The sequence below is a fragment of the Vicugna pacos genome, chromosome 6, assembly GCF_048564905.1.
Source record: "Vicugna pacos chromosome 6, VicPac4, whole genome shotgun sequence".
In the NCBI taxonomy this organism is placed as follows: Eukaryota; Metazoa; Chordata; class Mammalia; order Artiodactyla; family Camelidae; genus Vicugna; species Vicugna pacos.
In genome coordinates this window covers 34269753-34292727 of record NC_132992.1, presented here as the reverse complement: position 1 = coordinate 34292727, position 22975 = coordinate 34269753, and the positions used below count along the sequence as shown (strand labels likewise).

Genomic DNA, 22975 nt, shown 5'->3' with positions numbered 1-22975 from the left:
GTTATGTGTGACAGCAGCACATGCTGTGTACAATGGTGGAGACTATCTTAATTCTCATTTTAAAAATGGAGAAGAAATGTCTACCTCTTAATCTCGCTGCAAGAAAGACACATCCTGCATTGGTCACCAACTCAGTCTGTATTCTGTCTGGTAGAACAGAGCCCGGATCCACTGATGGGCAGCCTCTTGCTGGTATTCTGAAACCAGATGCTTGGATGTAGTAAGGTTAACCGGAGGAGCCCTGACTCCTAAGCCCTTGACTTGCTGCCTTTTCTCTACTCCTATGAAAAGAGTTCCCTCATCTAGAAACAAGTACTCTATAGAGTTGTTGTCTTTGGCTATTGAATGACCTGCATCTTTGGAAATACCATGGAATCTTCTGTTTTCTTCCTGTGCCTTTCTTTGTTAAAATCTGGTTGTGGAGAGTTTTCTTTTCTTTTCTTTTTTTATGAGTTCTTCAGTAGCTAGTGATGTGACATAGAATTATCAGCTCAGTGGCTGCATCTCAAACCAGAATCTTTTTGGATGTTTTTCCGCCTCAACTCCTGTTAAGAGTTTTGAGCACTCTAATTTTGTAATACATAGAGTAGGTATCTATGGGGCTTGGATTCCGTAATCAAGCTTGTTTATTTCTGAGTATTCTTTCTTGGCTAATTTCCATTGGCTTCTTAGTTAATTGCATAGGAAAAAAAAAAAAGAAAAATTTCATTTTCTACACAGTATTGACATGACTTGCATTTGCACTTAATCATTTGCACTTCTTCTACCTCAGTGAGTAGAGTAATGTCTTTATATTTACATACCATTAAGAACTATATGATAAATGAAGGGTGGAATTAGAATACAGGAAATCAGCATAGTCATTTCGTAAATAACCAAGCATCAAGGAATGCTTCAGCCATCAACCAACACCAAATAACTTTAGCCTAATTAAGGCATTGGAGTATTTTTTTTTAACATATGTTGTTTATCTAGTCTTAATTTAGCTAGTAAAAGTTCCCCTTCCCAACCCTGTCCTCTTTCTTTTCAGAGCTTCCCAGCTTTTACTGGGTTGGGTTGGGCTTACCCAATGAGAAATGGATACCAGTATATCCAGAGCCACAGGAAGATATCTGTGTTATAGGAACGAACACACACACACACACACACACACACACACACACACACACACACAGAGAGAATTAACAGACCAAGTATGTAATGCTGTATAGTGTTAGATATATCATACAGGGAGTAAATCAGATGGTGATTGTCCTGGGAACAGTGGTTTGGCATCATGTCATTTATTGCTCTCTAGGTATTTTCGAGGTGAACATAGACATCTAAGAAGTCCACTGCATGGGCTGTGAGAGGCCAGCTATAAACATTCTTTTAAAAAAACAAAATGCAGATCTTACATGTTTACCTCTCCACATGAAGCCGAGGTTCTTTAGGACAGCAGTGGTTAATGAGAGCCCCCTGCAGTTTGAGCTCCTTCCAGCCAAGTCTCCTGCCCACGCCCACCCTGCTGTGTCTCTCATCTCACGTGCGTGTCTCAAGTCTAGCACAGACTTGGAGTCTAGTAGACATTTGATGAAGCGCTTGGTCCAAAGGATGAAAATGTGGGTAGGTTTGAAGGATTAGGCCTCCAAATTTCTGTGGAACACTGTCTCTTTAAGGTTTATATTGAGATTAAATAGGACATTAGAGAAAGAAAACTATCGGGCTCATGTCTGAAGAAAACCAATCAGATATATGAACATCCATGAACATGTGTTCTTGCCCACTTGTTTGATGATTTCTTTAGGTGTGGAATTGTTGTGCCAGTTTTCAGAGCATTTGATAAATATACCAGAAGTGGCTTCTGGTTGGCTGTGTATGAGGCTGCAGGTGTCCCCATCATCCATATTTCACTTTGTTTGTGTTTGTTGCCCTAGGGCCTGCTTGGTGGCACTTTCTCAGAGGAGTTGGCTTGTTGGGAGAGGTGAGAACAGAAGGTGTTTATAAACTTCTAGAATAACTATGTGATAGGAACATTTGACTTGTTTTTTGTTTACTTTGGTACCCTTCCCCAGAAGGGTTTCATTCCGCAGAATTCATGGGATGATTTCTTGATCTTGGCTCTACTCCCCATTGGGCAGTAACTTTTTTTTTGAACTGTGCTCGCTCTCTCTTATGTATTCTTACAACTTTCCTAGTCATGCTTATTACTTTAGTATCTACATCAGGTTCTTCATACTCAGGAACTAGACAGAATTAAATTAATCAACAGGCCAGATAGAAGAAGATCAGGGCAACTTGGATGAGATGGTCAGTTGACATTAAGCCTCAGTTTGGGCTTAAGAGAGTGGTGGGGATGATGAATTTGAGACTGTAGACATTGCGGGGATGGGGGCAGCTGCAGGCCAGGAGTTGCCAAATCCTCTCAATTTTCAGGAGAAACTAGAAATCTGTTGTACATAAAAAAATATATATTTTTAAATGCACATGGGCCAAGAAAATTTCTCTCAAAACTACCCATTGATGACCTCGGGTATGTCCACCCCCACTTCAGTGAACAGGTGGGGATGAACATTTTAAAAGTTCACCTTTCAGCTTCCCTCCTCCCACCCTCCTCATCATACTTAGTACCAAATGGACATCTCAGGAGGTTATTGTTGTCTCAGTCACCTTTTTCCTGTATCAGCTTCTCTGTGACCGTTTTCCCCCCATACATGTACAGAGAGTTGCCCCTTGCTGTTCTGGAAGTGTGTAAGGTCTATGCAGATGTGTGTCCCTGCAGGGAGTCTTCTGTGCTCACCTTAGATCTGGCTGTGTCTGTCTCTCGAAGCATCCAGGGCATGTCCCTGGCATGGATCCCAGAGGGAAGCCCAGGTGTGCGTCCAGGTCACTCAGAGTTAACAGCTTCCAGGGCTTTCTATCGAAGTGGATCCCCATGCGTCATCCATGCTGGTCAACCTAATTAAATTCTTTGATTACATCTCAAGGATAGGCTTCAGAGAGTGAGTACCTCCTGATCACCAGCCTCAGAAGGATTAAAGTGCCTGCATCTTCTGTGGCCACAGAGCAGCAGCTGCACACCCCTCATTTGGTCCAGGGTGGCCTGTTGTCCTTATCTTTCCCCTTAACTGGACTCTTTCCCTTGAGTGTATCTAGCTTGTCTATCATCCGCATCCTTTGTGCAGAGCCCAGGTCATGGTAGTTACTCAGTGAAATTGTATCAAAGGAAGAAAGATAGGTCCCAACCCTGGGTGGAAGTCCTTTGTTACCTCTGATAATAAAGAACAATACATGCTGGAGCAGAAATAGTCATCGCAGCTGGGTGAATGTCCTCTCAGAAGTCTTGGAAAGCTTTGGCTCCACGTGACGCGATTTCTATCCCAGTCTGACCATGAAGGGTGAATGAAAGTGACTGTTATTCTTCATCCCTTTGCTTAATTGCTGAACCCACAGGACCAGTCTAAATGGAGTTCTTTTCAACTGCTGCATTGAATTGCTTGCTTGTTGGTTGCTCTTCTCCACTGGAATGTAAGCTCCATGAGGGAAAGGACTGCCACGATCTCACCTCCCTGAGCGTCCTCAGTATCTGGGACAGGGCTGCATGCTGAATAAGTAAGACTGTGTCTTAACCCAGCTCTGCTCCTTGTATGTGCTTTTTCTTTTCTTTCCTTTTCTTCCCTTTGCCTTTTTTTTTTTTTAATGTCTACACAAGCCTGCACCTCCCTTGGGTAACAGCCCTTCCTCCACATTGGGGCAGACTTAAATTGGCTCTGTCATTTTTCTGCTTAAGCTGGCAGTCCCACATGGTGAGGCAGAGAGGTCCAATGGAAACAGGACAGGAATGCAGGAAGAAAACCCATCTTTTTCCTGGCTGAGTCTAGCAGAGTCATGAAGGTAGGTCCCCTCTCTGAGCCTCATTCTCTTTACCCGACCAGGAGAGATGATGAAACCTCCCTCGCAAGATGGGAAGATGCAATAGGATGACACCTGAGGGAAGCTCTGTAAAATAACACTGCGATGTGTATATGCTGCTGCAAGTGTAGGCTGACTTGTTTACATGCTCGTCTGTCTTTCAAGGACCAGGGCACCCCAGGTGCGAGCAGGCTGGTCCAGGGAGCTGATTTCCATAACCTCTTCCTTCATCCTGCATGGTAGTCTTGTGAAGTGGGTGGCAAACTTTCGGCTGTCAGAGATAGAGAATTTTACCCACAATTATTCATCAAGTAAAGGCAAAGCCAGCTCTTAGATCTGGGTCATCTGATGACAGATCCAGCCTTCCTTTTACCACCCAGCATCTGTAAGATTTGAGGCGGGGAGGAAGTGACCACTGTGCCTTGGCCCCGGATTCTGGATGGTGAGCTGGCATATGTATTTGAACATCTCTGCAGTTTGCTAACATGTGACACCATACGCTTGCAGTCATGTTAACCCGAGTTAGTATTAGACTAGCAGTCAGTCAATTGATAGATTTTCCCTGTCAAACACTGCACAGCTGGTTAGGTCAGAAGTTAGTTGTTTTCTGGAACATGCTGATTAAGAATGGGGTTGACACTGAATGACAGAAGAGCTGATTGAATGGGACAGAATCTGCATTTGCATATGGGCCTTGAGTCTGACCTGGATTTGTAGGCTATTCTGTGGCCTCCCCAAACATAGAACATGGATGCCCGCCTGCCCACCCATCCCTCTTATGTGGGGATGTCACTGTTGATTGGATGCTGGATCCCAACCAAGGCATTCTATAGTTGGTTGCTTCCGGGGAGTCTCGAGTGAACCTGGAGAGACTCTTCAGTTACCCAGCAGGACCTTGTGCAGCTGCGTGTGGAAATCAGGGTAATTTTGGCATTTCTGAGAGCATTTTAATAGAGCACTGATTGCAGATTGCAGGCACCTGGTGGTGGCTCTGTACTGCAGCTGAAGGATGCAGTTCCAGAGACAAGAACAGGGCTTGACAGATTCCCATTTTCCCACCCTGCTGTTTCCCAGGGCCTGGAATAGGTACTGAGACACCCTTACAACAGCTGATCCAGGCTCTTGGCGTGGGTAGCATGTGCTTTCAGGAGACCCCCCTAGTCCAGAGCATTAATTCCCAGAATGATGATGGACTTGTGCCTTGGCCCAGGGCATGTTCTCCTTCCAGCGGCTCAGAGCACTGAGTCTGTAGGACGGGCTCCTCCTGTTAGTTGGGGTCAGCATAGAGCCCTGTGGCTTGGGGCTTGGCCAAAACAACTCTGTGCTCCTTGGACTGTCTTAGGCTGTTCCACTTGGGCAGACCATCATTGCTTTTGGCCTTGACAGCCAGCCGAGCAAACATAAACTGTGAAACTTCAAGAGAAGAGAAGGTGATAGCCAAAAGTTGAGGTTGAGAAATCTATGGGCCAGAGATACGCTAGTCTGACACTAAATTTCATACCAATTCATGAGAAAAAAGATGACTCTGAGAGGAGTCCCCAGTGCAGTTAGTGATGTCTTCTCTCTCTTTCCCCTTCTCTGTTGACATACTTCCTACTCTCACCTTCCATGAGCTTCGGGTTGCTCTAACAGCTTCTACTTGAAAGAGCATCGCAGAAAAGTGGAGAACATTGGCTAGCCCTAATCTCGGGCTTGCTACTCTTTAGTTGGATGATGTGGGAATCACTCTCTGGACTTCAGTTTCCTTGTGATGTAAGGAAGAGAATTGGATGATCTAGACAGTAACTGTATCACTTCCATCTGTTGAATTTGCAAGCTCAAGAATACCGACCTACTAACTTGCCCACATCTTTCTACTGAATGAGCTACTGGTGAGTAGGGCCCCCAGAGATGTCAAGGGATGGTGGTTGGTTTAGAAGGTCTTGTTGAGATGGAAGTCCTCTTGCCAAGACTTTCAGATTTGTGAAGCTGGGGGCATTGCTTCTAGGGAAGCAGCTGTGGTGGCTTGAAGCACTGGCAGTGGAAGATGGAAGACGCAGAAAGAGTGTGGGCTGTGAGGTAACAAGGAGGGTCCAAGTTGTGCTTTTGAAATACCAGAGGGGGCTAATACAGCACAGGAAGTGGAAAGAGGAGTTTCCCCTGAGAACCAGCAGAAACCTTTGAAATCTGTGCCTTTCATTTTTAAGCCTTTTCCGGTTTGGAAAATAGCCTACAAGGTTCATAAAACTGCCTGGTGGCAGCCATCCAAGATCCTCCCGGGAGCTGACTCCTGTTGTAAATGGCTGGTCTCCAAAAGAGGGTGGCAAACAGCTGTGATGAGGCTTCAGTGGGCATTGTCCTGTTTATGGAGATCAGGATTTATTGTAGACTCTCTCTGCTAATGTCTTCTCAACAACCCAGTTTTTAATTTGTGGAATCAAAACAAGCTCTATTCTCTTTTCCAGTTACACAGTATGACCTGCACACTCAAGATGAACAGATATCCAGAAAGAATGATTTGAAATTACAGCCTGATTCATTATCTTTGTAGTTACTGGACAGGGATGATAACAGTATCCTGTCCTCTTAAAAGTAAGGCTGATCAGAGGCAAAACTGTGAAGCAGATGAATTTTGTCTTGATTTACCTGGAATACGTTTCTATCTCATCTTTTCCGACCTTTTTAATTTCTTCAATAGGAGATAGTGAGGGAGAGCAAAGACTCTTAGGATCACGCTTCCTAGGTTCAAATCCCAACTCTGCCTTTGAAAAGCTGTGTGACCTAGAGCAACTTACTTAATTACTCTGTGCCTTAGTTTCCTCATCTATAAAATGGAAACTTTCCTTCCCTCCCTCCCACGTATGAAACATACTAATGAGGACTTTCAAATACCAAAGTCCCATGTTTAAGTGTGTGTGCCTCATGTCACATTTGAGGTGCTGATGGGGAAAGCTTTGGAGGCTGGGTGGAAATCTTTCCAGCAGTGTTCAGATTATGCTGTGTAGGCACAAAGTCATTCAGTTGACCACTGGGGAGACTGATTAAAGTTGAAATTACAATCCTTGGCTAGGTCCGTATGAGAATAGTTTAATGACCTTATTGAAAATTTCATTCTTGAAATTGAGCCATTGAAGGACAGAGTGCCTTGTCTTTTAAATTTTATTTTTATTTTTATTTTTATTAAAAAAAAATTTTTAGTGGAGGTATTGCGGGTTGAACCCAGGACCTCGTGCATACTAAGCATGCACTCTACCACTGAGCTACACCCTCCTCCCAAAAGTGCCTTGTCTTTTAAGTTGACAAGGTAAATATGTAACAGGGCTCCCGAATGTGTCACATTTCTTCGGTGCCCCTCATTGCTGTGAAAGACTTCATGTCAGAGTGTAACACTGACAAAACATCAATTACAGAAAACTAATTGAAACTCTTTCAAGAAATGATGAAGTGATGATATTCTCCAAATAAGGGATTCAAGTAGGAAATACTCTTAAAACTGATGATTTAGAGAATATTTTGAGAAGTTTTGTTCTGAGTTTTGGATTTTTAGACAATACAGAAACTTGTTTCAACTATATTTTCAGTTTTTATAGGTTTCGTACCCTTAAAAAATGGCGGGTCTTTTTAAAGGCTCATTACCTTTTTAGTGTTACATTCTCAAGTCTGTTCTAAAGTAGAAATAATTGAATCAAGAGAACTTATAATTTGCCTATGATTTAACAAACAGCTGATAGGAAGACTCATTTTATCCTTGCTGGAGGATTTATTTCACCTATTTGTTTCTTTGTTTTTAATGGTTGATGTGTTTGGTCCTTTTTTTTTTTATCCATAACTTTAGTTGTAAACTTAAGTATAAATCAAGCCCTTCCTCTAAAAGGGAAAACACCTGCACTACACTACCTGCGTCTTCCCCTTCCTTTCATGTGTGGGTTTAGTGCTTCCCCCACTTCCAGCTTCAATGTGAGGAAAAGAAGTGTACTAATTCAGCAAGCAGTACAGAACATCGCGCACAATTGAAATGTTTACATTTGTGTAGTCAGTCCTTGTGTGTCTTTGTCCGTATTTGGTTGGAATAGACTTGTATTACCGGTGTTGTCTACAAACAATGGTCTCAGGCCAACATCCTGTTTTCTTAGTTTGCCAACGAGCCGTGGGGCACCACAGTGACATGAGTACTCAAACATTGGAAGATGCTGCCAGTTCGAGCTCCTTTGGGTTCGATTTCTTTTACAGCCCTTTCTTCTTCCTCTGATACGGTTAAATTCATTTCTGAGGCCCCCTCACACTTTGGATTGATGATAATCCTGGCGTAATCCAGTTGAGTGCACCCCAACCTGCCTTTCCCTCTGGTAATTTATTTCTTCCCTGTAGAATCGAGGTATGGGGACTGTGGAACTTCACTGGTCCTTGAAATTTATGCTTGTGAATGTGGGGGCTCTGTTTTAAAACGAATGCTTTAAAATGGGCGATGCCTTATGAAATCTTCATCTCAACTGAACAAACCCTCCAAATGGCATATTCCTGTCATCTTTGTTTGTGGTTGGTAATGTAATTTTCGGGTTTTGTCATATCATTTGTTAAAGTTAGGAAGTGATTGACAAGGTGGTTCAAAAATCCACTCACCGTATAAATAAACTTGTGTAAACACGCGTCTTATGGTCTGGGTATAGAGCAGGATTTGTTCTTTGGATATTAACTGACAAGAATGTGCTTACTGAACATATAAACAAGGAAAGAGGAGATGACAATAGTTTAGGTTTATAATTGAAGCAGACATGAGTCACTGGCTTGGAGGATCCTGTGAACGTAATGTCTCTTACACGAGGAGGGCTAGTATATACACGGAAGTGAAACCCAACCAGGTCTTAGGGTATTTGGCAGCCTGATGATAGAAAAGGGCTGCTGCTTTTCCTTAAACAGCTGAGCATCATGACCAGGGGTGCTGTGTATGGTCGTGCTATATTTGCACTGCTCCAACGGTGTGTGTCCAAGGGAGCAGGGGCAGGCTGACACCTGCTCAGTGTTAAGTTCACATGTCATGGGCCCCGGTATGGAGCTACATTGGCTTAGGGGAAAGGTGCCATTTATTTCTCAGAAAAAATCACTCCCAAGCCTCGTCGTAACTGTTCACAGCATTTGCTCTCCTTTCTCACAACTCTTTGAAGATAGGAATTTATCCAGTTTCACTTTTGGGAGTCCTAACACCAGGCCTGGACTGGAGTTGAAAACAGAGTTGGGTAGGCTGATAACTGGATCTCAGTAAAATAGATTTTGATATATCTTCCAGGTTGGGGAGAAAGAGTGTATCTCAAAAATGACATTTTTAAGGAGCACTGTGGTCCAGTTATAGTGGAGTAAGAATACTGCCCTGCAGAATCTCGGACCTGTTTTTTTTGTGTCAAAATCCAGAGAGAATCATATTAACATTTCAGCAGACATTTTTCTAGACATCTTTTTGTGCATATCAATACACACATACAATTTTACATTCATTTTTTTCAAGCCATTATGTATAGCTCTATGCCATGATTTTTAAACATTATGTGATATTCCATTGGGTGGAAGGGCTATACTGCATTTTACCAATGTATATTGGATAGTGATGGATATTTAGGTTTTTTAATCATGTTTTGCTCTGAAAAAAAAATGGATCTGAAGTAAGTATGCATCATGTATAAGACACACAGCATTTCCTTTTTTTCTTTAGTGGAGGTACTGGTCAAAAGATTTCAGTTTAAATACCAATCTCTGTAAGAGAGGAATTATAACTTTCTTTGACCAGTAAGGATGGGTTAAAAATGGCCTAGTTTACAGTTCATCAGCGCACATACCTAAAGATTCTAATTTACAAAATAAGCAAACTTTGGAAGATGCATTCAGGTACTGTCTTGGCTGTATACTTGGGACTGTGTGTGGAAGCGTTTTGTATATTCTGAAGTGCTTTGCAGACCTCAGCGACTCGTTGCTAGAGCTTTATGGAGTATTGGCCATGTACTCCCCCAAAAATATTTATGGAGCCTTTTTATTTATTTTATAAATAATTCATTAAATACAGGGTGAAAAAAATCCCAAAGACAATGATTCTGGACCTGGATGTACAGTAGAATATATCACAGATATCTTCAAGAAAACAAGTCCTAGGCCCTGCCCCCCAGGTCCCCCGAGTCTCTGTGAGCAGGACTTGGGCACCACAGTTAATGTCGACATACAGAGTCTTTGTTTGGAATTCCTCCTTTAAGGTATTTTTTGGCTTCTCCGAATATTTTTCTGGCAGAATAGAGAATATTTTTAGCTCTCATTCATACACTTCGATTTTTTATTTTTCCTGTTTGAAAGTTTCAGGCTCCCTCTGGGATATTTTTTTGTGGATTTGCTGTATGAACTACTGATTGAATCTCAATCCTTGTAAATCTTGTGAAGTCTAAAGTATGGGTCCTTGGTCTGCCATTCCCATCTTTTTTTTTTAATTCCTATTTTTTATTGATGTGTAGTTAATTTGCAATGTTAATTTCAGGTGTACAACAAAGTGGTTTGGTTATACATGTACATACATTATATATGTATAGTTTTTCAGACTCCGATCCACAGCTCATTACATGAAATTGAATATAGTTCCCTGTGCTATACAGTAGGTCCTTGTTGTTTATCTATTTTATATATAGTAGTTTTTATCCATTGATCCCAAACTCACATCTTGGTTTTATACCCTTGGCAAGCCCTTTCTTTAGCCTTTGTTGTTTTACTGAAAAGAATGATGAACTTGTAGTGATGTCATTACTAGATTAAAGTTATCTGACCACTAGGGCATATCCAACTCCCTTTTTAGGTTCTACTTACAACAACTTTTAGCTAAGAGTTGTATTTGAACTACATGGAAAAATTGGGTGGTGGATTGAAACTTTTGTCTAATTTATTTAATTTATCCTCATGCTTACAGGCTATGGAGAGACTGAAGTTTTCATTTTTTTTCTTTAATTCTTTAATCAAAATACTGGGGGTTGAACCCAGGACCTTGCGCATGCTAAGTGTGCACCCTACCACTGATCTATGCCCACACTCTCTAAGTTTTCATCTTGAAAACTATCTCATCCAAGTTGTCTAAGTAGAAATTTTGCATATTGAGAATAACCAGTAACCCTTACTTGAGTAGACTTTCATAAAGTAGCTAAATTGGCCACAAATTATCTCACTGCTCTTAATTTATGAAACCAGAAAAAATAAAATAAAATTGATTTTGATCACATAACAAGTGGCATATTTTCTGGCTACCAGGTGAAGTTTTTGGATTTTGGAGCATAATTAACTTTTTAGATTATCTTTAAGGTTAATGATTCTATAATGTCTGACTTGTAACATTTAGTATTTATGTACTGTAGGGTTAAGGGAAGCAATGTAACATTTCTCTACTTTGGTTTCAATATTTATAACATTCCCCAGTTCCTTGTCAAGGTAATTGTGTTTCTCCATCAGGACCTGAGGCTTAGAGAAGAAACAGCTGAATACAGTTAAACTTGAATCCTATTTATCCTTTAGAATATTACATTGGATGGTGTAGAGGGGCCATTGTGAGCAAGAAGGGAGTTGGTACTGGAGCCCTTTTAGGATGCTTCCACATTATTCAAACCAGGGATGATGAGGATCCTAGACCAAGGCAGAGGATGTGAGGCTGAGGAGGAAATAACTGGTGGAGTCCAGAAATATTAAATCAGATCCACAGACCTTGGTGATTGGTTAGTTGTTATGGGGACTGGGAGGTTTTGAGGGACAAGACTGAGTCCAAATTAACTCAGTGGAAATGCTCAGTTGGCAGCTAGATACATGGATTTAAAACCAGAAAGGCAGTGGGAGCTGGGTACTTAATTAGGATTAGTGTCAGCAGGTTAAAGGCAGGAGTCAAAGTTGCACGTGAGAAATTTCAAAAACAAAGTGGCAATGCAGAGAAGTCCTATCTTCGAGAACAACCTTATTTCTCTTATTTCTAATTGTTTGAGGTCACCTTACTAGAGTTCCCATGCACTAGGGGAGACCAATTGATTCTCCCCAAAAGTCTTCCAGGATGATATCCTGTTTGCTGCTAACTTGGAGAATTCTGAAACTTGCTATCAGCTTATTTTGAGTGCCTCTACCTCAAGGTTGAGTCACAGTGACTAGTTTAAGACGGTGATGTCTAAAACCAGGGGTTCTGGTTACTCCTTGGTAGTGGGACTAGAACTGTCATACAGTCCAGATTACTTGTGTTAACACAGCGTAACCATGATCAGAAGATTGCATGTTAAGCATGCAACGTTAATGAGGTTAGACGAATCAGTTCTCTAGTAACATTAAGCTTGGTAGATGGTGGCTCTGTTTCTCCAGAGGTGTCTCTTACCTCTCAGGTGAGAAATATTTAAGCCTTGGAGGCTGTACCAACTTAGAATCATCTGCCTGATAACGAACACCCACCACGGGTCATCTGCGGTTTTAATTTGCTGGAGTCCCTGCTACTCCTCCTTGTCACCTGACCACAGTGGACAAGTGTCAGTTCAACTACTGGAAACGTTAGTGTTGGAATACAAAAACACCTCACCTCCCCACCCCTTTACTTGTGTACTTTATCTGCCCCACCCGTGCAGTCGTTTGAGTTGACAACTACTGGAAAGGAGGACTTCCTGGGAATGACAGAAGTGGTTATGGGTTAGGTGGCTTCAAGTGAGAAGATAGAGGAAAAGACTTGAGGGAGCTTAAAGCTAACTACGATTAGTTTCCACAGCTGCCACTTAAGGCAGCCAGCTGCTTTGACTTGCAAATGATGCTGTAGGTTGGTTTCTTGGATGGGAAAACTTTGTAATTATAGCCTCCAGAAACTGTGGACAAGGAAGTGAGAGAACTTCCATGGGATTGTAGTGGAAGATAAATGATTGTCCCTGTACTCTTCTGAGTTCTTAGCCGAGACCCCTGTAATAAAAGACAGGTTAACTAGAGAAAAACAATTGGAAGTTTATTACCTCATGCATACATGGGAGAGACCCTGGGAAAAATGAGTAATTCCTGAGGTGACTTATAGAATTCAGGACTAAATACCATCTTACTAGAGAAAGGGGCTGGTGGGGAGGGGAGATGTCAGCCTCTTAGGAAGAGTAAATGATTTTTAGAAAAGATGAAGGGCCCTTAGAAGATTAAGTGGGAGATATGACAATTCATAATAAAGTGTGTCTGAGTGTGGTGTCCACTTCCAGTCTCCTCTCTCCTGTGATAAGAGTCAGTCTTCCCTGTGGATGAAACTCCTGGAGAGGGGACTGAAGAAACTGAGTTCTCTTTGGAGGATCTGTCTCTAGACAGATAAAGGGAACTCAGAGAAAGCCCCTCCCTGCATTTGTTGTGTTTGTTTTTTTCAGATGCCTTCAGATCAAATCAGTCAATGTGCCAAAGCAGTGTATTTTGGGGTGGCATGTCCTGCTCCCCTCCAGGGTAATGTCGGTTGGAGTCACTGTGGTCATTGGGGCACTGCTGCTCTGTATTCATCTTGTTTTCCTTACAAAGAGGTCCCAGCGATGGGCTGGACTTTGACTTACCAGGAGGAAGATGTAGGACCTGATAAAGCTGGTTGCTTAAATGGAGAGAACAAATTCTGTACATTCTCTTTCTGTATTCTTCCATTCCCATAGGTCCTCCTCAGGCTCTCGGCTTTTAAATTAGGTGTTGGGGTGGCTGCCGGAGAGCCGGTTAGGGTGTTGTTTAAAATACAGATCTCAAGATTTTGATTTGGTCCGGTGGAAGGCAAGGCCTGTGGGTCTGCAGTTTTGCAAAGCTCTCCTTGCCAAGTTGAGATGTGCAGTCAGGTTTGGGAGACATTCAGAGATGATTGCCATGAAGCTACAGCAGTATCCCTTTCACTCTCTGATTCTTGCTCTCCTAATCTGCCATCCATTCCCTATTCTGGGGTGGCGTTAAAAACATACACACGTGCTCCAGTCACACAGGTCTGTTAGTATCTTCGTCCTGAACAAAACCTGGAGACAATTTCCCCATAAAATGAGCCTGATAATCTCCTACTAGTGACTTTCCTGAGGGTGAAACCTATAAACTCCTCATCCTGATAACACTTTGTACAGAGCCTTCCATGTATTAGACTGTTTATCCACATGCAGAGGGTTTCATACCCATGAAGGAGAAAAGCAAGGCTTTGGTAAATAAAGTTCAGTTTCTTTTACAAATGCCTTCTGGTATGGATGGCCACATTTGTTCAGTGTCTATAAGTTCAGAGTGTATTTTATTTTTTATATGAAAAAATGTGAATCTGAGTTGCAAAAGCAAAAGTCATGCCATCGTTGGGAAGCCCGATGAGTTTGGAAAGATGACTTTCTACATTGCTTACAGGACGTTTGAAGCCACTGTGCTGCCACTGGCTTTCTTTTCACGTGTTTCCCAAATGGTGAGAGGTGGGAGGCCTTGGAGCTAGGAAAGAACTAGTACGTTTCTCTCTTTTTAAAGAAATGTCCCTGTAAATTATAAAACTTTGCCTTGGAAAGTCACGGTGTAGATCATGGCAGGGGAATTTCTGTTTGTCAAGGTATCAGTTAGAGGTCAGCACACTGAGAAGCAGGTCCCCCTACACTGTTGTCATTTTGTTCTCACCAGTATGAAGAACCTGGTGGCAATGATAAAATGTCATGATCTGAGCACATAGATCTGGCCACAGAGCTCTTATATGTATGTAGGTAGAGTTATAGATAGATAATAAAAAGCAACACTTTGTATTCTTTATTCTTGGTGCCACTAAGAACACCTGTTCTATTACAAAATTGAAACTAGGAGAAATTTCTTTAACCAGTGAAAAATTTTTTTTTAAATGTCTCTTTTTCCTGCCCTAAGGTTGCAGGTGGACAGCTATGTTGGTTACATTTGTGAATCTTGCATTGGGAAGAATGTTTCCATGGTCTTCCATTATAAATCACCTGGACTTAAGGGAAACCTTTGATGTAGTCCGTGGTCAACTCCTGGAGAACAGGGACTATTTCTTAGTTATTTCTTGTATCTAATACTGAGCATTGAAGTGGCACAGAATAGGTGATTGTTTACCAGCTGGCTCAACCTTACAGCAAGTTGATCAGCTCTTTGAGCTGCTGTTACCGTATCTAGCTGCACTGTAGATCCCTATGCAGGATGTCTGAGTACTCTGTACAGCCTGCCTGACCAACCCACAGGTCCTCTCTGCATCTTTAGTCCTCATTTGTTAATTGCTTGAACAAATGTCGGTTACTGATTAAGACATAGTCTCTGACTAGGATGATGGAATGGAAGATGCTTACTCAAGTTACAGTTGAGTTTTTCGATGATAGCGTTAAGATTAAGCTTGACCTTGAATATAATAAACACAAAGAAGCAAAATTAAGACCTTGAGGGAGGTACAACTTTGGAAAACTAAATATAACATGGGGACTGTATATATGTAAATTTGGGGGTGGGGGAGAGGGGAGACTCATTGTGAGTCAGCAACATGCTGCTTTATTTTCTTAATTATTGGGCACACACTGCCAGTTAACCACAGGAGCATGACATGTGGGAACTGCTGGGTCACATTTCCAAAATACTTTGCATTAGTCAGACTACTTATTCTTTTTTTTTTTTTAAGAATTCTGTGTCCACTTTGGCTGAAGGAAACTGTGGAGAATTTGGCAGGGGTCCAGAGCATGGCACCTAGAGGGAGAGGAGCACTGGAAAATAGCACCTGTTGAAAGACGCCAACAAATACGAAAAAGAATTAATTTCTTAGCCTGCTCCAAAGCAGCTGAAGGGTGATTAAGTTAATGGTCTTCTGTTGCATGTATACTTATCATGTAGAAGATGATATAATTATTTCTGCTATGAATAGAATTAGGGAAATGGGTTTACGTTAGAGTTAAAGGAGATTTTGAAGTTACCTAAGGAACCTCTTGACCTGGAAGATGGTTAGACAGTGGGAAGACCTCTCGGCTGGAGATTTGAAATCGTGGTCCTTACAGGATGGGAATGGGGTGGGTACCACTTGTCAGTTACAGTCAGGTGCAGGTGGGTCAGAGACTGGCCTGTCTTCCAGATCCCATTTTGTGCTGCTCATCTTACATGGCGTTTGTCATTTTCAGCGAGGAAATCTGAATTCCATTTCTGTCAGTACTTTTTTCACCATTATTATCTATGTGAAGCTCTTGCTTTTAATGATTCTCTGTTACATTTCAAGCAAGTGAGAGGTTAAACCACCAATTGAAAATTTTCTTCACCTGCAAATCGACTTGGTGCTCATTCTTACATGGCCCCTGACAATATTGCCGGTTTCAACCTGCCTTTGCTTGTTCTTCTCTAGAAAACTCCCTGAGTGCTCTGCTCCCTTGGTCTACAATGAGCGCCAAATCTGCCATCAGCAAGGAAATTTTTGCTCCGCTGGATGAAAGGATGCTGGGAGCTGTCCAAGTCAAGAGGAGGACAAAGAAAAAGATTCCTTTCTTGGCAACTGGGGGTCAAGGCGAATATTTAACGTACATCTGCCTATCAGGTAATGAAAATCAGATGTGAATATTACTGAAACAGCTTCTGTTGTAAAGCAGTTAATGCTAAGATATCCAGGAGGGATGTATCCTCAGGTTTGGATGCGACCTCCACCCATCTCCCGTTCTCTGTTGCCTTCTCTGATCTGTATTTACTCGTGCCACCTCGGCTTTTGAGGTTGCCTTGTCTGAAGAGGTAATGAAATTCAATTGTAATGTGTTTTCTGTTTCATTAAGAGCTTCTGTAAAGCTTTGTCCATCCTTTTCCTTCATCAGGGCCCCGACACAAAACGGGCTCTCCTCTGAGATTTTTGTTTCAGAACTGCTCCTGGAGTTTGCATAATTGTTACTACTAGCAGCCTGAGTTCCATGGACTTTTCTTTCTCTTCACAGTTGCCAATAATCAGTAATAGTTTGTCTCAAGATAAATATTGACACGTTATGGAATGTGAGCAAGTAGACCCAGCTCGTAAATCACAGCTTTGCCTGACAGCTGTTCCTTGTCAGAAAGAGGCATCTGTTCTATTACGCTTAGAATTTTGTGGGATTATTTTTTTTTTCTCTTTCTGTTTGTGTTTGTAGGAGATCTGTGGGCTTCCCTGTGGATTCATACCAAGTGTTTTGAGATAAAATTTGGATAAGTTTTCCGTAGAGTTGTGGGTGATGCTAATCTGAGCACCTGGGGTTTTGTAATGTTTCTGATATTTCTTGTAACTGGGCACTGGAAGAATTACGCTTACCCTAATGCATCTTTTTCCCAATTTTCTTCAATTGTGGCTTGGGAATACAACTTTATTTTTGGACCCACTTTTAGCTTTTTTAAAGAATTAAGCCTCTGATCATTTAAGCTTATTAGAATTTATTTCAGGGTAGAGATAACATTTTTCTAGAAAGAATATACAAAGATGACAATAAGACTGTGTCTTAGTTTAAAATGAGATGAGAACATAGCCCTTCAGTAAGAAGGCCTTTTAAGTGGTTGGAAGAAAGTTTTTATCTAAACGAGTGTGAGAGAGTTAACTTTGAAATATTGGTCTCTCTTTCTCAGGTTATAAAATTTGGTGATTTTTGGACATTTCCAATCCTTTAGTGTGCTGGGCAGTGCTTGTCACATAATAGGGGCGCAATAAATATCTAAGGAAATCACCTTTCCAAATACCTTCCTGATATTTTCTTAATGAGATTCAGGTCTTAAAAGTGTTTTCACATTTTAAAATGTCAATTCTGGAGTTTTTGCTTGCATCAGTCATGAGCAGAATGCATTCAAGTGAATTTTGTTTTATGTTTGGGCTGAGCTGAACATAGGACGAGCATGGACACATAGTGATTCTAGTTTTATTACGTTCTATTTTCTCAGTGTGTAATTGAGATTTCTTGAAGATGGGTAGTTGCAGAAAAGGTGGATGGTCTAGAAGCCCCTAGAGTTTTGCCTGAAACTGAAAAAGAGGGTGGTTTTGTTTGCCCTTGAGGCACGTGCTCTTGTCAGCCTACTTCTGATCATGAAGTCTGCAAGAGTGTTGCGGGGCCTCTCACTGCCTCCTGCCGTTGAAATAGCATGACCGCAGCCCTGCCAGGGGAGGTAGTGACCTGGCACTTGTTGGATAACTGCATTTTCTTCACAAGTTACCCAGACCTTCAGGTTTAAAGTCTGAAACTATGATAATTGCTTTTTTGGTTGCATTCTAATGGAGGAGAGTCTTTTGTTCTGAAAGTCTTCTTCCTTTTCATAGATTTGAATTTCGAGGGGTTAGGTTGATAGAGGAGGTCTGACATTTAAGCAGCTGGTTTAACGGAAACTAGGGCAGAGGAAAGCCAGGCAACTTTGACACCAAGTTTTTGGCAGTTTGATCTTTTATATAATTGAGAAAGAAGCAGCCACCTTTATTTTCTAACTTACACGAAGCATAGAGGGCTAACAGTCCCATCTCTGGTCAGGTGTTGTTTTAATTAACAAGTTATTAATTACTCAAATATTTTTAAGCACTTTTAGTGTGCTGAGCGCTCGCGGTGCTGGGGGGTCAGTTAGGAGACAAACTCACGAAGTTTACCTTGTTTGGTGGGAAAGGAGCAGTACATGTATATACATTACTCACTAAAGTAAACATAATTATGAACTGGGAAGAGGTTAAAGAGGAAAAATACAGTGATGTGAAAGCATGTGTTGGGAGGATTTGGGAGAACCCAGAGCCGCAAGAAAAGTGGGGTCTCACTGGGTCTGGAAAGAGCTGGTGTGAGTACAGGGGGCATTCCTGGCAGAGGGATGGACGGGCATCTTCATTAGAAGACTAAGCTGGATTCTGAGTTCTTCCTTGTCTTCTGTTCAGTCCCACTTAGTCTTTGCAGTTGAACTCGCACAGGTGGCTGTGATGTGAAAGCAGAGCCCGGGAATGACAGCTCTCCCTGCTATCCGCGTCAACCACCTCTGCTTTCTGGGAGTCTGAGCCCTTCAACGCTTGTGTTTTGGTTGATGAAAACCAGCTATCCATTCTGAATAGACAGAATGTGTCCAAATCAGGGCAATGCCTGCAAATAATTTTTAATCACTTTCCAAACAGCGTAAAGAGTTAAATTCTTTCTTTAAAAAAAGAGGAATATCAGCTTTAAAAGCTTGCCAACATATGCGTGTATAAGCATGGGTGTTTTAATATATCTGATGTCTTTTACTAATGTTTCTCTGTGCGAGTTTTTTTTCCACCAGTGTCTGGCAGAATCTTTAGTCTGAGAGGTAGGGGCCTGTGATCATAAGGCTTATTATTTTCAGAGTGGGTTGTGTATCCTCTGGAGAAATCCAAAATTTGCTGGAGCAAAGGAAATAAGATCTTTCTTGAGTTATTTCGCTATAATTGTGTAAGGAAAGAAATAATCTCTCCAGTTCATTCATGGAGCTTTGGTAGAATCTGAGTCTTTCTCATTGGGCTTCCTGACTGGCTTTTTGAATTGCATGCAATTACTGTCATATAGAGATGCCTCTGTGGTTGGCATTCTTGGTTTCCACTTTTCTGTTCAGCTATGGCCAAAATTAAAAAGACCGACAATACCAAGTGGTTGCAAGCATGTGGAGCAATTTGAGCTCTCATACTTTGCTGGTGGGAATGTAAAAATGATAGAATCGGTTTGGTAAACAATTTGACAGTTGTTTATAAAGTCAAACATACATTTATATGACTCAACAACTCTGTTCCTAGGCATTTACCCAAAAGAAACAAAAACATATGTCCACATAATGACATGTACTTAGAGGTTCCTAACAGTCTTATTTATAATCAAAAATCAGAACTCAGATGTCCAGCTATATGTGAGTGAGTAAGCAAATTATTTTTGTAACTGTGCAGTAGAATACTACCTGGCAATAAAAAGAAGTGAACTCCTAGTACATGCAGCAACGAGGATGAATCTCAGAAGCCTTATGCTGTGTAGGTGAAAAAAACCCAGCAAAGACTACGTGCTGTATGATTCTGTGTATAGGAAATTTTAGAATGCACAGAACTTAGGCTATAGTGACAGAAAGCCCGTTGGTGATTTCCGGGGGGTGGAGTTTATGATTGACTGCAAAGGAGCATGAGAAGATTTCTTGCAATGGTCTAAATTCTCTGTGTTGATTGTGATGGTTAACTGGGGTGTATACATTTTCCACAGCTCATCAAACTACATGCTTAAAATGGGTGCATCCTATTATATGTACACATATCACGGTAAAATTGATTTTACAAAATGTCTTACAGAGTCACTTGTGGGATGATTGTAAGAGTTTATTAACCTTTTTATCTCCGTCTGCCTGGTAAGGTGGACAGAAGCTAGCTCTCTCCTTTATAGATATGAGACGTTATCCTAGATGGCCTTTTGAATCCTCAGACAGGAGCAGCTGTGTGTTATTAAACCTGTGCTTCCATCTATCTGGTCTGTGTGTCAGTGGGTTCTAAGTTGCTTTTAGCACCTGGTATGTTGCCAAGTATAGACCCAGTAGATGCTTAAATGGAAGATGCTTTTTAAATGTATGGCTTACTACATACCTGGTTATAGTATAGACTTTATTTATAGCTTAGAGCTGTTAACTCATTCAAAGTGTACAGCAAGCTCTGCCCACAGTCGTTTCTACAGTTGGTTGCCCTCTCTTGTCTGGGTCTATGAAACTAAACTAGAATCATGCTAAGAAATTAAAATCAGTTTATTATTCAAGGCCAGTTACCTGCTGAACATTCTGCAATTTCATGTTTAAAGTCTATTTTCCTGATGCTGTTTTAATTCTGTATGCAGAATGTGTAATGCTACCTTTCATGTCCGTAGACGGATAAAAATCTTTCCTTGGCTGCTACTCATTGTCCCCATAGAAGGAAACTTTAATTTCTGTGATCAAGGCATTCTCTTCCATATTTTGTTAAAACAGGAAATCTTAGTCTTTTCAAAATGATTTTAAATTTGTAGTGAGCCAAGTTTTCTTATTACAAAAAGTTCTGAATGATCTTTGATGGAATCGTTTATGTAAATGGATCCCCATGGAAGGTAATGATGTAGATTAGGAGCCTAGAACCTGGCAATACTGTTCTTTATCTCTGTGGTTGCCAGTCTGAGGTGTTCCTTAGAATAACCTCTAGAACTTCACAGGTGGCCTGGTCCCACCTGGGTCCTACTAGTGCAGCACGAGGAGTTGGGGGAAACACACCCGCATCTTGAAAGTATCATGCAGGAGACGCTTAGGCTGAGGTTGAGAAGCTTCACTGTCTCAAGGAGTTATGCTTTGGTTTGTCTTATTGGTATACTTGACATAATGATGTATTTTTGATACTCAAGTCTATTGAAAGAGGGACTTCTTAGTCGTTTTCTTCTTGACTGGCCATGGCCAAAGCTCTGAATTTCTCTGGTATTCAGAATGACAAGTTCTTCAATTCAGTTGACAGGTTCAAAGCTTTCTTTGGGCTCTGAGGTTCTAGGGTTTTATAGCAAATTTCAATCTCATTTCATACATATCATGTAGGGAGAAATTCAGCTTGTTAATAATCCAAATGGACACTCAGAACATTTACAAGGGTTTGAGGACATGCTTTGTAGGTTGTTACTGGAATTAGGGTGACCACAGTTAATTGTCTGTGATCTGGCATAAGAAAGACATTCTTTTTTATCCGCTTTCTAATTCAGACTGGATCTCAGCTCAAGGTCTATAAATATTAGAAGAGAGAGAAGAGAAGAGAAGAATACAAGACTGATGAAATTTGACCTTGATAGAAATGGTTTATTCAGGAGTGGTGAGTTAATTTTCCAAGAGTTTTTATCCAAGAAAAATGAAGAAATCAACACTGAACTCACAGGTATGCAAAGATATTAGCAGGGAAAGAAGAAATACAAAATGCCTATAAGGATGATATTTATTTATTATTCTTTATTACAGAAGTAGTAAATATTGCTGAAAATATCAATCTTTCAATGCAGAGGAAAATAACAATCATCCATGTATATTTTATTATATGTTTTAATCCGGTTAACCCTCACAACATCCCTATCAATTAGGCAGTATGTTCTTTTCCCAGATGAAAGGACCATTGTTGATCAGAGAGGTTGTGATATTCCAGGGCCACCACTTTGGAAGTGACAGACAGAAATCCACACAGTCTTGTAACCCCAGTGGTCATACTTGTACTGCTGTAGCACCCCACTTTTTCTGACATAAGTCAAGAGGGGTGTGGTGAAGAGACGGCTATGTTTTAAGGAGCAGATTTCTCCCGAACTCTTCAGAATTGATAAAGACATTGAACAGTTTTGATCTCTAGTGTCTTCTATATAATTTCCAAGGTTATTGAATAATAAACTCTCCTACATTTGGAACATACATCAGGGTGAGCCTTTTATCACTTTATTATAGAGATTTGGTATGTAAATCTAGCCATAAAACTTTAAGTAGCTCTGTAAGACAATGCAATAAAGCAAAGTTATTTCCAGTGTCTTGATTATATGAGTCTTTCTACATCCTTTATTTATTTTATTTTATACAGTATCTTATGTTATACTTAATATTGAGAATTTGGCTCTTTTGTGACATGTGCTTAGACATATGAAAAAATTTGCAACAACAATATCCTTAGTTAGGTGAAGTTGGGGTTAGAGAAGGTTTTCTTCTGAAATGTTTTCAGCAGATTTTGCCACTGGGTGTTGTTGGTAAATGACCTTCAGTGTAGCACCTGCCGTGCATCTATCACATGCTTCGTGCTCCATATCCTTAGGGCAGCACCAGCCCCCCTTTGACTTAGGAACAGTAATAATACTAACAGTAGTAATGGTATCTATTGAGCTCTTGTATTGGTCAATGTTCTATACCCTTTATGTATATTAACTCATTTAATCCTTATAATGATGTTCTGAGGTAGATGATAGTACTGTCCTCATTTTGTGATGAGGAAACCAAGCATAAAGAAGTAAGCTGGCTTGCCCAGGACCATCAGTTTGTAAACAGGTGTTATCTCTTTTAATCCTCACAACAGCGTTGGGATGTAGTGTCTGTTGTAGTTTCTTTTTACAGACGAAATAACCGAGGTTTAAAGTGGGGTAAGGACACTGCCCGGGGTCAGGCAGCTGGATGATGATAAGGCTGAGACTCATATCTGGGTCCTTCTCACTCC

General features: G+C 41.1%; 1 protein-coding gene across 2 annotated transcripts in view; it reads left to right on the top strand.

Annotated features, from left to right (window-relative positions):
- Positions 1–22975, top strand: part of STXBP6 (syntaxin binding protein 6) — a 229051-nt gene that overhangs the window by 49016 nt on the left and 157060 nt on the right. For both annotated transcript variants that reach the window (XM_015242004.3, XM_072962873.1), the window contains one exon: positions 16187–16375. In XM_015242004.3, the coding sequence (XP_015097490.1) occupies positions 16222–16375 (154 nt within the window). In that variant the 5' untranslated portion in view covers positions 16187–16221. The remainder of the gene's footprint in view (positions 1–16186; positions 16376–22975) is intronic.